Below are 16,903 nucleotides of genomic sequence, written 5' to 3' on the forward strand. Positions count from 1 at the left end.
TGTATGTGCACCAGAGGGCACTGTGCTTCATGTTTGTCTGTAGTCATTTATACAGCATTATGAGAAATTTATAAATCCTATCAGCAATGTATATTTACAGAAGAGACTGAGTGTCCTGAGCAAGTTCCATGAAGCATCACGCAATTATTGCTTTGCCTTTTCAAAAATAAGAAATCCCTTATTCCATGCAGTCATAACACTGTCATAAGCCTAACGAAAAGATTTACTCTATTTTTTAAATAAATGAAATGACGAGGCAGGGCGCGGTGGATCACGCCTGTAATCCCAGCACTTTGGGAGGCAGAGAAGTGCGGATCACTAGGTCAAGAGATGCAGACCATTTTCCAACATGGTGAAACCCCGTCTCTACTAAACATAAAAAAGTTAGCCGGGCGTGGTGGCGAGCGCCTGTAGTCCCAGCTACTGGGGAGGCGGAGGCAGGAGAAAGGCTTGAACACGGGAGGCGGAGCTTGCAGTGAGCCGAGATCGCGCCACTACACTCCAGCCTGAGCGACAGAGCGAAACTCCGTCTCAAAAAAAAAAAAAAAAAAAGAATACTACTAAAGATTTTCTTTCTGAAATGCAGCAGAAATTGTAAACATTTTATGATTCTGGGTTCATTTATTTTTATGTGTGTTTATTGATTTAGCCAGTTTTTCTTCACAGATTGAGTGAAGCTACCTGATTTTAGGATTGTAAGAATGTGTTAGATTTTAGCACTCTGCAAGAGGATTTTTAACACTCTATCAGACAAACTGATGCCAGAGCATGTCTCTGTGATTTATTGGCATCTGTATCTGGAGGTCTAAGGTGTTGTCTTATGTGTGATTGTTGTGGTTTAGCTTATCAGTCCATCAGCTGTGAGTTGCAAACATGGCTTGACATGTTTTTGTTTTTGTTTTTTTTGGGACGGAGTCTTGTTCTGTCACCCAGGCTGGAGTGCAGTGGCACGATCTTGATCTTGACACACTGCAACTTCCGCCTCCTGGGTTTAAGCGATTCTCCTGCCTCAGGCTCCCAAGTAGCTTAGATTAATAGGCGCCGGCCACCGCGCCCAGCTAATTTTTGTATTGTTAGTAGAGACAGGATTTCATGTTGGTGAGGCTGGTTTTGAACTTCTGACTTCAAGTGATCCGCCCGCCGCGGCCTCCCAAAGTGCTGGGATTACAGGCGTGAGCCACCGTGTGAGGCCAGCTTGACATGTTTTTAGAGGTGCTGGGTTGAATGAAAGAGGCATTATTTGGATCACAGATGTTAAAGGTAATGAACAAAAGTGCCTTGAGGTTTGTTTGCAAGGCGCATATATTCTGTTTGGTTTTTATGCAACTCACTTCCTGAAGACCTTCATTAGCCCTGTCTACTTATCCTTCCTATGTCTTTACCTTTGTGGCTTGAATAAACATGTAAAGATATTAAATCCATTTATAAACAATGGAGCTAGGTTATAACTTCTTATAAAATCATTTAAGCATTGCAAATGATGCCATGGTTATTGATAGTTGCTATGAAATGAACAATATAATTTATTCATTAGGGTTCCTTTAGTTTTAGTAAAGCGAGTTTTGTCTTTAATATTTGTCTTCAAAAATAATTTTAGAGAGTTCATCTTTCATTAATGTTTGCCATAAAAATATAGAATTTGTGAGTACTTAAAACACATAGATGGAAAATTAATGTTTTCCATATTTAAGTGTTTGATTTGTCATTTTAAAGATTGTAATTTCCTAAAGCGATCAGCCCAATTCTACTAGTGCTTATTATTACTATCATCAACACATTCTAGGGGAATATTGCATTGACATTGTTTCTGAAAGCCATTAGTTACAAATGTAAAACATATCAAACCTGTTAAAATAATTAGGCCAAATCTATTTTCACTTGTCTTTCTTCATTTCATCTTCTTCTCCAGCAACGTATTTTTATTTTCACTCCAAATATAGAACGGCAAGGACACAACAAACAAAAATTGTGAAAATTATAGCTAGGGCTAAGATTTTTAAAAATTGTCATCATGTTTGAAAAAGTGTGTTTTTGTCAACTAATAGAACTTACGTTTATGTTTTTAAACTTGTGTATATTTAAAGTTATTTACAGAATTTGTATCTGAAACTACACTAAGACTTAAAAGATGATTAATTTGTGGATTGGTCACTGAGTTGGAAGATTTAGAATGAGAATGGTAACACATAACTTGTTACTTGGACAAATATTAAAAGTTAGATTTCCAACTATTTTCCCCAATATCCTCAGATTGGTTCCCGAATAAAATAATAAGGCGTTTTGAAAAAATTGCCTCATTTAAAAAAAAGGCATTTCTAAAAGTGTTTTTAGTTTCAGAAAGTGAGCTATTCCTGGAGAAATTTTGTCTACTGTGCCGCATAGAACAGGGGGACACTTGGTGCCTTAGTAAGCTGGAGCCTTGTGTTTGCAGTTGTATTCTAGAAACACTATCCCTCAGGCTGTAAGCCTGTCAGGATATGTATAATCTTCTCCAGGCCATGGAAATCTTTATTCTTTTAATACATTAGAGGATCTCTAGACAAGGGACTCATTTTTAGTGGCTCAAACTTTTTTTGTGTGTGTGCAACTTTTTCAACTTTTTATTATTAATTTTTTTTAAGTTTTGGAAAAGTTCAAAGAATAGTACAATAAAGGCCAATATACTCACAACCTAGACAAAACAATTATTAACATTTTTCCAAATTTGTTTCAATTCTCTTTTGGTATTTTGGTGTGTGTTTATTTGTGTCTATGTTTCTACTATTTGAAAGTAGCTTACAGATTTCACTTTAAAATATTTCGTCTTGCATCTCCTGAGTATAAGGACATCCTCCTACATAACATCACCATTATTGTAGATAAAAAAATTCATAATTATTTTCTACTGTCATCTAATGTTTAGCTCATATTTAAATTTTCTTAATTATGTCCAAAATGTATTATAGTGGCTCAAACTTAGATGCAGTTATCTTGAACCACTGATACGAGTTCTAAGGTCATAGGCTGGCAATTTTCATTATCATAAAATAAACATTTCACATAGGTAAATCTTCAGATATGATGACTCAAAACAAAAATGTTTTTTTTTTTTCTTTCCGTAACTTCTACCATGCTTTGGTTAACCACATGAGTAAGTGAGTTATTGGGAAAATGATGTTGATTTTCTTATAATTTTTCAAAATATTATACAGACATGTCATATTATCACAACTTGGTGTGCTTCTTCAGAGCACTCAAATAATACTCCAAATCTGAGAATAGGAGACAATTGAGATGAATGTTGTGTCTTACTGGTCTTTTTAGTCATGTTCCTTGAAAAAAATTATATTTAAAAAATGACTAAGGAAAGACAGGATGGTCTAAAAAAAGTTAAACCACACTATATGGTCACTTCATATGTGACAGGATTATAATGAAATCGTGTGTGGGAAAGAGTGAACTTTTGAATAAATATTTCTTTATATCGGTATCCATATGAGAAAAGCAGAAATTTAATCCTTTCTTCATAACATATATATAAACCTATTTTATATGGAATAGGGATCTCAATAGGAAAGGCAAAAATATTAAGATTCTAGAGGTAAACAGAGGAAAAAAACTTCATAATATTGGGATACATAAGAATCCATTTAAATACAAGTTATTAAGAATTAAAATACAAGTATTTTTCATCGGGAATAAGAATTGGACAAGTATTTATTGATAAAGAGTTGTTTTTAAAAATGTACAATTTTCTATAATAAAAATTATGAGGATTCTGGTTTAAAATGTCTTTAAAGTAGCAATCCAGATAGAAATCACTTCAAACTTCCTATTAAAATACTATATTAATTATCAGGAGGGAAAATGAAAACTCATAACAACACAGAAAATTATTGTTAATATGTAATTTTCTGCCAGAATATGAGAGGCATTGAAGTAGTTATAAGCCTCTTATAAGACTAGCAAAACATATTTTAGTACTTCAGATGAGCTAACCCAAATGCCTCAACAAAGGAGGCACCTACCCTAAACACAGAAGGAAGCTGTGTCATTACCATCAGCTAACTACTCAGAAGCCCAGAGTTGGATCCTAGTAGGAACTTTGCAGCTCCCTCTCTACCACAGGATCCTACCTTGAGATGTAGTCACAGTAAAATGACGTCTCTCTCACCATGTTTGGAATTGGCACGTGGCAAGAATGATGTTGTAGGAGGATATCAAATAAAGATGCCCCATGTAATATTTGAGACACAATTAAACCAAAAAATAAACAGAAAATAATTTTGTCTATTTAAATTTTAATTTATTTGTTTGCCATGTATTTTTATTTGCTAAATTTGGCAACTCTAGAAGGGAATATATGAGTACTAATATTAATGATTACATATCTATGACAATGAACAAGGACTTTCAGAAGTAAATTACCAACAGGGAGAGGAATAGCCTTTAATGTAGTTAATGTTGTTTCCCCTAGACTTTCGAATGTAAGAGTAAATTCCGCCTCAGCTATACACTGATAATTAAGCCCAAACCACTTCATATTAGTGCAGTCTCCTGCAAACCAAAGAACGATTTGGAGGCACTGATCAACACATCCTGTTTCAGCAAAATCTACATATTGATAGAGCCCTCTCTATTCCACATAACAAATAAAATAATACAGTAATATACATATTACATACATATATATACGTGCTATAATACAATAGCAGCTTTGGACTTGCATTATGTGACAGTATGAGGTTAACAGTAGGGAGACCATGCTTTTACTGAAGGGAGAAGGTAACACATTTTTCAAAATAGCTAAAGGAAAGAAATAAATACATTAAAGATTCAGTAGAAGAGATTACCTCTTCTTGATCCCTCTCCCTGATATACACATACACAAACAAGCACACATGAATGCCTGGTCTCTTCAGTAGATTGTAGGAAACAGAAGACCATATGGCAAGAAAAAAACAGGGTGAAAATAAAAAGGAGTTTGGAGGATGTGATAATAGTGCAAATAAAACAAAATGTGGCCGCGCAAACGAAATTCACACTAAAAATTATCACAGAGTTTAATGAAGAATAGTAAATATTATTTTAAAATTTCAAGGAAATGTTAAAATATAATTCTTGGAAGAGACAGTATTTAACAATAAAGAGAACTATTAAGTTTAAGTGACCTAGGTTTATAAACTCCCGTGATATAAATAAATACTTAGAGATCTGAATTTGAGTAAAACCTTAGAAAAATTAAGCAGAGAGTGGAAATACAAATTTATTAATATTTCCATTTCCAACCAGAAAAATTAAGTTTAAAATATTATTGCCAACCTTAACAATAACAATTTGTGGATGTAAAAATCATCATGTATATTTTGAAAATTTCCTGCTACATATAAAGACAAACATATAAAAAGTTTAAAAATAAATGAAAATGATAGAATTATCAAACTTGAAACAACAAAAATATAGCAAAGTTTTAAAATAAAGCAAATTTAAAAAAATATAGCAAAATTTATCAAACTTGAAAAATCAAAAATATAGCAAATGTAATAAGTGTACATATTTCCAGCTCTAAAAATAATTATCATAATCAGACTTAAAAATTTCTTTGAATATGCTACTTTTAGCAAAGTTAACTAAGACAAAGTTAGACCCAACATAAAAAGTAAAAAGATAATCAATTTTCTTTAAGGCCATATATCACTATATAATGAATAGTAAATTATACGTAGACCTTCTAGGAGAAACTAAAAAAACATAATTGTCACAAGAAACTTTAATCTGCGATTTTAATTTTTATGGATGAAATAGACCACACACACCCCCCACCCCCGCCAAGTGTAGGGGTGATAAGAAAAAAGATTATTTAAATATAGAATTTGGTGCAATTGTACTGATATATAGAATTTTGTGCACTAAATATGTAATATGCATCTTAAATACGGTCATGCAATGTATACCCAATTTGACTTTATTCTAACCCACAAAGAAAAATTTTAACATACTAAATTAAATAATCCTTATTTTTAAAATTCTCAAAAATCTTAAGAATGCAAATTTAAAACTAGATATTAAGAATACAAATTTAAAGAAATCAATTATCTTTCCTCAGAAAACTGAGAATTCAGTTTTAATGGTACTACATATTGTTTTATTTTCAAAGGATATTCAATAAAATAGGAAATTTTTTCGTATTCCTTCAAATTTAAGTAAAACAAAACACACAAAAATTTAAAAACATAAAATAGTGCTCTAATTATTTTAGGATGGTCTTACTTTTTTAATATATACAAATGCACACTACAAAGTCTACAAGTATTTCACCTAAATGTTTGAGGTATCTCTTGTGTAAAGTTTTATAGGTTTTCCCTTTCACTTGTTTGTGATGAGTACGTGTAAATTTTATGATCAGGCAAAATATTAGCTGTTATTAAAAACATTAGGATGAGCTATAATTTATTTGAAAAGTCACTTAAATTATGATTTACCAGGGTTATTTAAGCGAAAGTTAAAAAACAGAGTTAAAATAATGAAACATAGTTTCTCCTTTGAGCCTTAGCACTAATTTTTAAAATAGTTATAATTAAACATCTTTGTATGTGAAATACAGACTATAACATACATCAGAAGTGTTTGGGGATCAAATCTATATGTCGTATATATATAGAGAGAGAGCTATAGGGAGAAAGAGAGACTGCAAAACGTGTGTGTGTACGTACATATATATATTTCATATATATATAGTGCAAAAGGTGTGTGTGTACATATATATCAAACAGTATTTAACTCCAATCTCTTTCCCTTTTCCACACTAGAAAAGGGAAAGAGATTCGAATCATTTCTTATTTAAGAAATTAAAGAAAAATTTATACATCTTATTTCTAGTGTATAATAAGCTATTCACAAATATATATGTAAGATGTTCAAAAATGGTTAAAAAATTACACTATATATATGTATACATATGCTATTTTACACTATATATATATATGGTAATAGTCTGGTCTATATCTATCAGTCCATACTAGAAAAGGAAAAGAGGTTGAAATTAAATATTATATTTTCATTATGTAATTGGTGCTTTCATGTTATCTTATTTACTCCTATAAACAGCTGTAATAATTTCCATTTTACATATTCACAAATAAAAAGAAAAACACGCTGAACTTTTGTTTGCTCCCATGTCCCTGAATTTCTCTTTCATGTATGATATTGCACTAAAATCACCTTCTAACTTAAATTATGGATACATGGAAGACAGAACTTTTTCATCTGTTTTATTTATTTAATTTTGTACACTTTTTCTTTTTATTTCTATCTTTCTGTCTTTAATTTCCTAGAGCAAGCCAATTGTTCGCCCATCAAAGGCACTGGCTTTGCATTTGGATATGCTGGATTTAAAGACCAATGCTCATCCCAATGAAAATATTTCCTCTTGACTATAAGCAAGGAGGCATGTATTCTTTTCTGTCTTTGACAAAAACCAACTGTATTCACTCAGTTTTATAACTTAATTTCTCAGACCTCAGTCTCCTCATTTGTAAAGTTAAGGCTGCACTAGATCTCTATAGATCCTTTGAGCTATAAAGTTCAATTTTTTGGATATCAATAGCAAAATGGAAACATCAGAACAAATAGGTTAAAAGCATTAAAACAAAAATGTACTGTGATTAATTCTTATATCTGCATTTATCTGCAAAAATCACTTACAAATACTTCTTCATAAATAATATCTAAGAAACGCTTATACTTTTCTTTGTGTATATTGGAACATATATTGTGTAATTACTTATCTTTTCCCCACCAATCTAATTTTTTTCCTATTTCTTGTATGTTATATTGAAGAAGCTATAGTAAGAAGGAAGCTTTTTACCCTAGTTGGTTGGTTTACTATAAATCACTACACTAACTGTTAACACACTTGGTGCAATGATAAATTAAGAGGAGTATTCTAGGTAGTGATTTTAAATAATCATCAAACTACATTAATAACCAAAATAATTTGAATACATGTGTTCAACAATATTGCTATATCTCTAATTTTGAGATTAAACCATACAATACGTTTTAATTTTTGTTGTTTAATTATAATTCACAACTGAAATATACAGTTGCCATTGGGAAAATTTCAGACAGAAATAATATAGAAATATAAATAGTTTAGAAACTATAATCCACTGTCAGAAGAGCCAGTTCTTAATGAGAAATGTGTATAATCGTTATTATAAATTAAAAAGATGTGCTTTTGTAATAATTAAAACAATTTATAAGTAATAATTTTTAGTTTAATAGTGTATTCATGTTTGTTAGTATTATAATGACAAAATAAACAAGATTGCTAGTTAACACAATTATTTACAGAATAGGAAACAACAATTATGATGTTTTGGCATTTAAACAAATACTTTATTTGATTATTTTTCTCTAACTAATCCCATTTTGCCAAGCACTCTAATTCTTCATTTTCATTATCTCTGTGGTCTTCTTCCAAGTGAAATTGCCAGAATTATCAGGCTTGTTCTCTTTTGTTTTCACTCTTCTGGAGCTTTTGTATTGCTAATATGTATTTTTTTAATGGGCACCGTCCCAAAAATGTGAATTTGAAAATTAGAGGGAAAAAAACTGGGTTTTAACACTTTGAAGGGTTCCTTGACATTTTTCTTGAGAGTGTGTGTGTGTGTGTGTGGGTGTGTGTGTGTGTATGCGCATGCGTGTGTGTATGCGCGAGCATATTTAAATGAAATTTAATGAGAAAAAAGTGATTTGCATTATGATGTTTCTGAGTTACAAAAGATTCTAAAATTACATTCATTATGTCCTTTCTGCTTTTATATAAAAATAAAATAGCAGTGCTAATGACAATATGTTTTAATTGAGTTTAAATAAATTAGTCCTAAGATTAAGTTATAATATTATCTCTTTCATTTTAATAAGCACCTGTGAATGAAAGTAAAAGATTAGACCCTCATTTTCAAATTGTACTTTTAAAGTTAAAGCTGAAATGTGTACTGAGTATTTATGGTTTATAATATATTTTAATTTATCCAATATCCATAATTAGGCCAATCTTTATAGAAGTAGCAAGTTTTTCGGTTTTTTGAAATTACGCTGCCTATTTTTTTAATTTCCCCAAAGTAAATTTTTTAACTTCCCCATAATTTTCAATAGGAATTATAGTTCCATAATCTGCCTTAGGATATAATAATTATCCAATAAAATTCAGCCTCTAAAATAGTCTTACACCAATTAACTAGTAATATTTATTCATGAACTTGCTTCTCTTACTGACGTGACATGTGATAATATAAAGATGTTAAAAAATGTTGGTTGAAAAAAATGACACAAAGGACGTATGTATCTTATTAAATATCCCATTCATTTATTTATCCAAATTTCCCGGTAAACAAAGGCAATATAAAAAGCCTACTATTTTTGGCCAGGTGCAGTGGCTCACTCCTGTAATCCCAGCACTTTGGGAGGCCAAGGCATAGGGATCATGAGGTCAGAAGTTCGAGACCAATCTGGCAAATATGGTGAAACCCCGTCTCTACTACAAATAGAAAAATCAGCTGAGCTTACTGGTGCGCGCCTGTAATCCCAGGTACTCAGGAGGCTGAGGCAGGAGAATCGCTTGAACCTGGGAGACGGAGGTTTCAGTGAGCTGAGTTCGAGCCACTGCACTCCAGCCTGGCAACAGAGCAAGACTCTGTCTCAAAAAATAAATAAATAAAATAATAGATAAATAAATCAAAATAAATAAATAAAAAGCATACTATTTTTATATAAACAAACCTAGGAAATATATTAGTAAGCCATTTTATTTTAAATCAGGTCTGTTCATAGAAAGAATGAAGCTTGCTTAATTCAGATTGGTCATTGCAGCTGAGTCCTGATTGGTTGATACAAGTTGAGCCTTGATTGGCCAGGGTAGGTAAGTTCTGATTGGTTGGTTTCCAAGCCCCAAACTAGAAGTCGCTGTCAGATGTTTCCAACTGCTGGTGGTGGGGATGGTTCACCTATCAGTTTATCTTGGCAAGGATAACAGACATTGGTTTGGCAAGCCAAATGCAGAAAGGGAGGTCCTGTGATACTTTTATAACATCTTTCCGGGAATGCAGAGTCTGTGACCCTTTGCTCCCTCATGCAGGTATGGCTGCCTGGTTGTGTTTCAACTTTGAACACCCCTGTTTGCCAGAGTGTCCGTTTTGTTTGCCAGTAGCGGAGATACTTTAAACTAGGGAAAGGGAATGTTTTATACTCTTCAGTTCCTTTTAAAGATTCTCAGAGTTCTTTGAATATTTTCTTTTCTTTTCTTTCTTTTTTTTTTTTTTTGTTTGAGACGGAATCTCGCTGTGTCGCCCAGGCTGGAGTGCAGTGGCGCGATCTGGGCTCACTGAAAGCTCCGCCTCCCGGGTTCACGTCATTCTCCTGCCTCAGCCTCCGGAGTAGCTGGGACTGCAGGCACCCACCACCATGCCCGGCTAATTTTTTATATTTTTAGTAGAGACTGAATATTTTCTTTTAGTCAAGATACAGAAGGCTGGCCAGGCGCAGCAGCTCACGCCCGTAATCCTAGCACTTAGGGAGGCCGAGTGAGGTCAGGAGTTTGAGATCATTCTGGCCTATATATAGTGAAACCCCATCTCTGCTAAAAATACAAAATGTAGCTGGGTGCAGTGGCGCATGCCCGTAGTCCCAGCTATTTGGGAGGCCGAGGTAGGAGAATCACTTGAACCCGGGAGGCAGAGTTTGCAGCCAGCCGAGATTGTGCCAATGCCCTCCAGCCTTGGGCAACAAAAGCGAAACTACGTCTCCAAAAAAAAAAAAAAAAAGTTACAGAGGCTTCCACAACATTTGAAAGTATTTCACTAGTTTGTTGTTAAGGCACCTATACCTCAAACCCAAAATTATACACACACACACACACACACAGGCATGAAGAAAATACAAAATAACCACACACATTTGAAGAAAATACACACACACACACACACACGTAAGTACCTTATTTGTTTTATTTAAATCCGATTTTCTTATTTTGTGTCCAAAGTATGTTAAGTATTTACGTGTGTGTGATTACCTTTTGAGTATTCTCCCTTCGTTTACATGTAGGTGGAATCTACCTATTCTCTTCTCTTTTGAAATAGTTGAAAAGAGTCAAAGAGAATGGCCTGGGTTTTGCATATCCTTATTGTGATAGACAGTTTCCTGGCAGCTCATTTAAACAGATATTAGTAGCTAACTAATTAAACTACCTCTCCTGTCAGCCAGAAATTAACAAAGGCTTAAAAAATAAGCAAAATCTCTGTTTTGCTGTGGCCTTATTTGCTGACGGTCTTATCTTAAAGAAACACACATAACTATTTCCCAAAACAGAATAGAAAATTAGATTTAAATAAACATACCTGATTAAAAGTCATAAAGTATTTTCTCACGAAATGTAATCTTTCAAAACTTAACCATTATATGAAAGTAAATTTTTAAAATACAACAGTAAGTTTAACAGTCATTGGAATACATTTCCATGTTTATCAATTAAAAAAGCAACAGACTATAATCCTTTTTTGCAGTGATCGTTTCAGGATTTAGGGTTTTTTTTCCCCAAATCAAACAAAAGATTCTAAAGATTGAAAATGACATTAAAATTTATCTACTCAAAGTAATGATGTTTACCTCATGCTATCTAATTCCCATTTATAGCATAACTGTCAAGTGATCATCTAATCATTCTTTAAATGTTTCAAATTACTGGGAACAAAGTACATTCCAGGGTGTACTTTCTAATCCTATCCCAATTCTATCTCTTCAATGTTTAATCCAATGATAACACTCAGACTTCACATTACTGTTCTCTTTTATTGAAGTACTATTAGGGAGAACTAGATTCTCCTACTCTTGAGAGCATTGCATGTGTCCATATCTCATTAAAAATAATAAAAAAAAACTTGACCCATTTGAGAAATCTGTCAAGAATTTTCTTTTCTTGAAAATTATACGCAAACATACTGGTTTATTCCAAATATGCACATTTGAAAGGAATAGCTCCTATGTATTCATTTGTATCACTGACAAATATCTTAGCAGAATAATAATAAAAAATGTATCCTCAATTAAATAATGAGAAACTCTCCAATAATTAGATAAATTTCAACTTTTTGTATAGGTTCAAAGCCCTTTATGGAAATTGCTAAATTCCAAAGCTTTGAAATTGAACCATTTCTTTTAGCACATTTTGCTTTGAAACCTTCCCTGATTTGGACAGATGTGAGATACAGTTTTTATTTTTGTATTGAATGCAGATATTCACCTTTTATTGCAAGGATGCTGATGTATTTGATTATATGTTACTGTCTTACATTCCATTGAAAATATTGCATAACATACACTGTATGTTCCTCATTTCCCTCTAAAATATGGAAAACTCTGAACTCTGAAGCACATTTGACTTCAGGGGCTTCAGATACAGCACTGTGGATCTGTATGAATTTCTAGGTTTTTTTTTTTCTAGCTTCTCTATTAGGATATTATATTTGACCAAATTAAATGTTGCCATAACATTCAAGTATTTTACAGAATGCTGACTGATCTTCTTGCTCTATTAGCTTAGCAGTCCCATCTAAGGAGAAAATAAGTGAATTTCACTATTTGTTTTTTTCTTTTAATCTAACTTTTTAAGCCTATAAAAATACAATCTAGGACCCTCCTTTTCTTTTTTGTATATTAAAATTGTGTTCTGAAAGATTTCAGTTTTTTATTAGAATTGTTTTCTCATCAGTACTTTGCACATGTTTACTTAGGTTGTGACTTTGTAGTCCTCATACTTCATTGATAAGTTTTTCAGTCTTTTATTTTCTAATTGACTTTTAAGTTAAATTATTTATTTTTGTATTATGTCAGTTTAATCCAGCTCATTTGGACTGGAGAGGTGAAGACAACACACAGTTGGATAGAGAGATAAGTTGACATTGTAGAACTGAGGTTTCATGCTTTTATCGACCATTTACTCTTTGTACAAATGTATAAAATTTTATCAGCCCTCTGTGTCTTTGAGTCCTCATCTAGTAAATGAAGGTGACAGGGAATTCTCTAAGTTTATTTCTCACTATGACATTCCATTATAATTAAGTTTTACTGGTCACCTTTCTGACATAATCTATTTGATAATGTTGATATGTAGGACAACATCACTGTATATAGAAATTAAAAGTTTCTAAATATGCCGTAGAACTGACTACAGGTTTTATTTCTTTAAGGTCAATACTTAAATTGTTTTGAGTATAGTTTTGTGATTTACATAATTATACTAAATGACCACTGTGGCTTAACATAAAGATACCAAATTTTTCAAATTTCTAAAATTCATGTGTAATTTTTTTCAAGATAAGTCCTATTTGCTTTTAAAAAGAGAAATGATTTAAATAATGCAAGAGACATGAATAAAACATATCAGATGGTAAAGAAATTTCCATTGTTGGATTCCCATAGATTATATTTTTAGCAAATCATATGAATGGATTTTCCTTTATTTTACAAAAATTACAAATAGCTGTTTCCTATAATCGAACTTTATACAATCAGTGAATACATGTTATACTACATTATACCTTTCTCAAAATCTGATTTTTGGTAACTACTGGAAGAAATACTGTCTGTTATGTTAGCATATCTTATATCAAAGTGGTTATTCAAAGTATTGTTCTGTGAAAACTAATGCACTATGACTAGTTCTTCCCTTTCAGTCAAATCAAAACAATCAAAATGACAATTAAAAAACTTGCCCATGACATGGGAACTTATGGCTTGGGTCCTGTTTTTGTCATTGTTTATGAATGCTTTATTATAGGAAAGAAAATTTATTATTGACATTATAAGAGGTTAATATAACATTACTTAAAAACTCAAATTTTCCACTTCTTTTTCTGGCATCTGTTAAGAATTAAGTTCACAATGCATTCTCTTCCTTGGCACTGTTCACAGTTTCAGCTTTACTGTTTATGCGTTAGGTTATCTGTCTTCTACTTCTGGCCCCAGTCATGCCCCTTAATTAGATCACCACACCGCTCACTCAACATCTTTCTACCATTAATTCATTCAAACCCCCATACACATACACACACACGTACTCTTACAGACCTTCTTACAAAAGTTTGGAATTAGATGCTATTTCTTCTGCCTTGGAGTAAAATTTTGATCTGGTTTTTAAAGACATGACTTATTTGGTTAAATGTAATATAGTCTTATGCCATGCTTTTGTTATTTAACACTTCAAAATTAAAACTGGAGATGCAAACCAAAGTAAGGCACTGAGGTTATATAAAAAACACATTATATTAATTAATTCATTAATTACTATATCCAGTTTCAGTTGAAATACTCTTCATTTTCCCTTTATTCTACTATTCATATGAACATTATGCCTACTTATGAGCAACACTTTTTTCTCTCCTAGGAAGAGTGGAAGATAAGAGTGCAGGGTAAGTTACATTTATTTTTATGTCTGTTGGCCTGCATTGTATCAGAGTCAAAAGGGAAGAAACGTACTCACCTACACCTTCTCCCCTTTTGGGTCATCTCCCACATAGACACAAAACTCTGAAAATGACATCATTAGATAGAGTAGGTAGAAAGAATAAACTTAAATCAGAAAAGAGCTCTTTAATTTCTACTCTGTCATAGGCAACTGGGGACAAAAATGAAAATAGAGAGGCCTGAAAATACTAGTGGAATATCTTTCTGGGGTCTGAGATTGAATCCTGTGAAGGAGAACAAGTAACTTCCACAATAGAGGTGATATTAACCTATCCTTTACTCTTCCTGTCACTTAACCTACATTGATAACTGGTAGTGTGTCACTGTTATGGCATCTTGAGGGGGAACATTTACTCTTCCTTGGTTAGTGCCTTTCTCCTTATTGTCAAGGGTAACTCTCTGTTCACCTTTGCATTTTTGCTTGACACAGCACATATCTCAAACTAACATTCCATTCACTAATTACTATGGAATTAAATTTAGTATATATCAACATTTTGTAAAGGGGGAACCTTTGTGAAAATTATCCAGTGGCTTTAATATTAAGGTGCTTATGTATTTCATATAAAACATCCTCAAAGTCAGCATAAGCTACAAATCAAGCTTCATGATGGCTTTTTATAGCTACAGTATAAGTTTCCCCAAAGTCAGAGTCAGGAGGTTAATTTTTTTGAAAATGCAATTTTCAAAATTTTGTTAATTTTGTGACCATTATATTATCCTATTTTACATACATTTTGAGAAGTGATGAGAGATAGAGAAGAGAGAAAAACTGTTGATAGTGTTATTTTATATCTAAATAAATAAATATAAACCTAAAAATAATATTTGAGATTATTTTGTATAATATTTTAGTTATTTTTATAGTTTTTAATTATAAAAATATTTTAGGAATTTTTATAATTTTTGTCAAAGCAGCTAAAGGTTACATTTAATATTGTACAATGACTAAAGAATGATTCTATAGTAACTTTTGCGATGGGAAAATATTTTATCCAATTTCAGTTGAAATACTCTTCATTTCCTCTTTATTCATTATTCCCTATATGGGAAGATATTTTAGAGATTATTAACTTGGAATCTTTTTATTTTACAGTTTTGATTTTATTGTGAGATCTTGAGGAGTGAAGTTATAATTTTTCAAATTACCTATACATAAATATAATCCACTGATATTTGTTTTAGAATTACTTTTGTAATTATACTATATAAATTATAAGGAAAAATTTGTAACAAAATCCCATAGAACATTATCTTTTGAAATATTAACTCCTTAACTCCTCTACAATATGTTATATAGTTCACAAGTCTATTAATATAAAAGTAAATGGATTAATTGCATTTCCATGTATTTTTTAAACAGTTAAATTATATACTAAGAAGTCATTAAACATTTTCAAAGATAAGCATAAAAATTACTTAAACAAATAATGAAATTGTTGAATATTTACTTTTCCAAATCACATCAAGACAATCTGTTGATAAGACAAAGCTGATTTTATTCTTAGCACTGCACGTGAGTGTATTACCATAATAGAGACTTTAGTAGTAGGGCAGAGGGGAGAAGGGAAAATTGAAACATTAATTGAGGTTTTATGATTTTTTAAGAGGATTTATTAATGTGGGCAGTGTAAGACTTCATTAGGATTAGATAAGGACCCTGGATATGATAGTTTAGCATTACTGGACAGAGCAAAAGAAGGATTTTGAGGCGAGGGGTTCTAAAAGTACTGGAAATAAGCCATTGTTTGATGATGCTTTCTATTGAAGAGTCTATAAGTCTATCAGGAAGATCCTGGAATAATAAGTGAAGTTATTTGAAACTTACCTTCCTAGGCAAGAATTTCCTGGAATGATAAAGTTATGTTGATTAAGATGTTAATGTAGACAGTAGGTTGTTTGCATGGAGATTATTTGTGTCTCACAACTCTGTGGTTTTGTTGGAAATGGACAAAAGCCCAAAAATTAAATAAATTGTCCAAGGTCTTGTATCTATTTGGTGGATACGAGAACTAGAAACCAGGTATTTTCACATGTAAAATTTCAAAATATTTCATATTTTGATTTTTTGCTGAAAAAATCCAATGAAGTCATTTACTTTTTAATGAAAATGTGGTAATATAAAAACCACCATTTAAAGAAGGAGCCAGTTTAAACAATATTGATTATACAGATTGCTTTGAGCAATACTCAGGTGAATATTTGCCTTCATAAAATGGGCAGATATTGTAAAACTTTTGTAACTTATATTGTAATTGTTTATGTATCCGATAGTATTACCCAAGGCTGTATGTTTGTTGAGAGTAAATATAGTATCTTGTTCATTATTATAGTTTCAGGATGTAGCACAAACCCATGTGCATAACATATGCTCAATAAATACAATAATGACACAATAAGA

The 16,903-nt window shown here is 31.9% G+C and overlaps 1 protein-coding gene across 6 annotated transcripts in view; it reads left to right on the forward strand.

The window, feature by feature from the left end:
- BRINP3 (BMP/retinoic acid inducible neural specific 3) overlaps positions 1 to 16,903 on the forward strand; it is a 378,045-nt gene that overhangs the window by 24,634 nt on the left and 336,508 nt on the right. The window contains exons 1-2 of one of the 6 annotated variants that reach the window (XM_063613752.1): positions 9,857 to 10,120; positions 14,423 to 14,447. The exons of the other annotated variants lie outside the window; for them this stretch is intronic. Coding sequence (XP_063469822.1) covers positions 10,039 to 10,120; positions 14,423 to 14,447 — 107 coding nt within the window. The 5' untranslated portion in view covers positions 9,857 to 10,038. Of the gene's footprint in view, positions 1 to 9,856; positions 10,121 to 14,422; positions 14,448 to 16,903 lie in introns of those variants that run through there. 6 annotated transcript variants of the gene reach the window in all.

Source organism: Symphalangus syndactylus, chromosome 19 (assembly GCF_028878055.3).
Source record: "Symphalangus syndactylus isolate Jambi chromosome 19, NHGRI_mSymSyn1-v2.1_pri, whole genome shotgun sequence".
Taxonomy (NCBI): Eukaryota; Metazoa; Chordata; class Mammalia; order Primates; family Hylobatidae; genus Symphalangus; species Symphalangus syndactylus.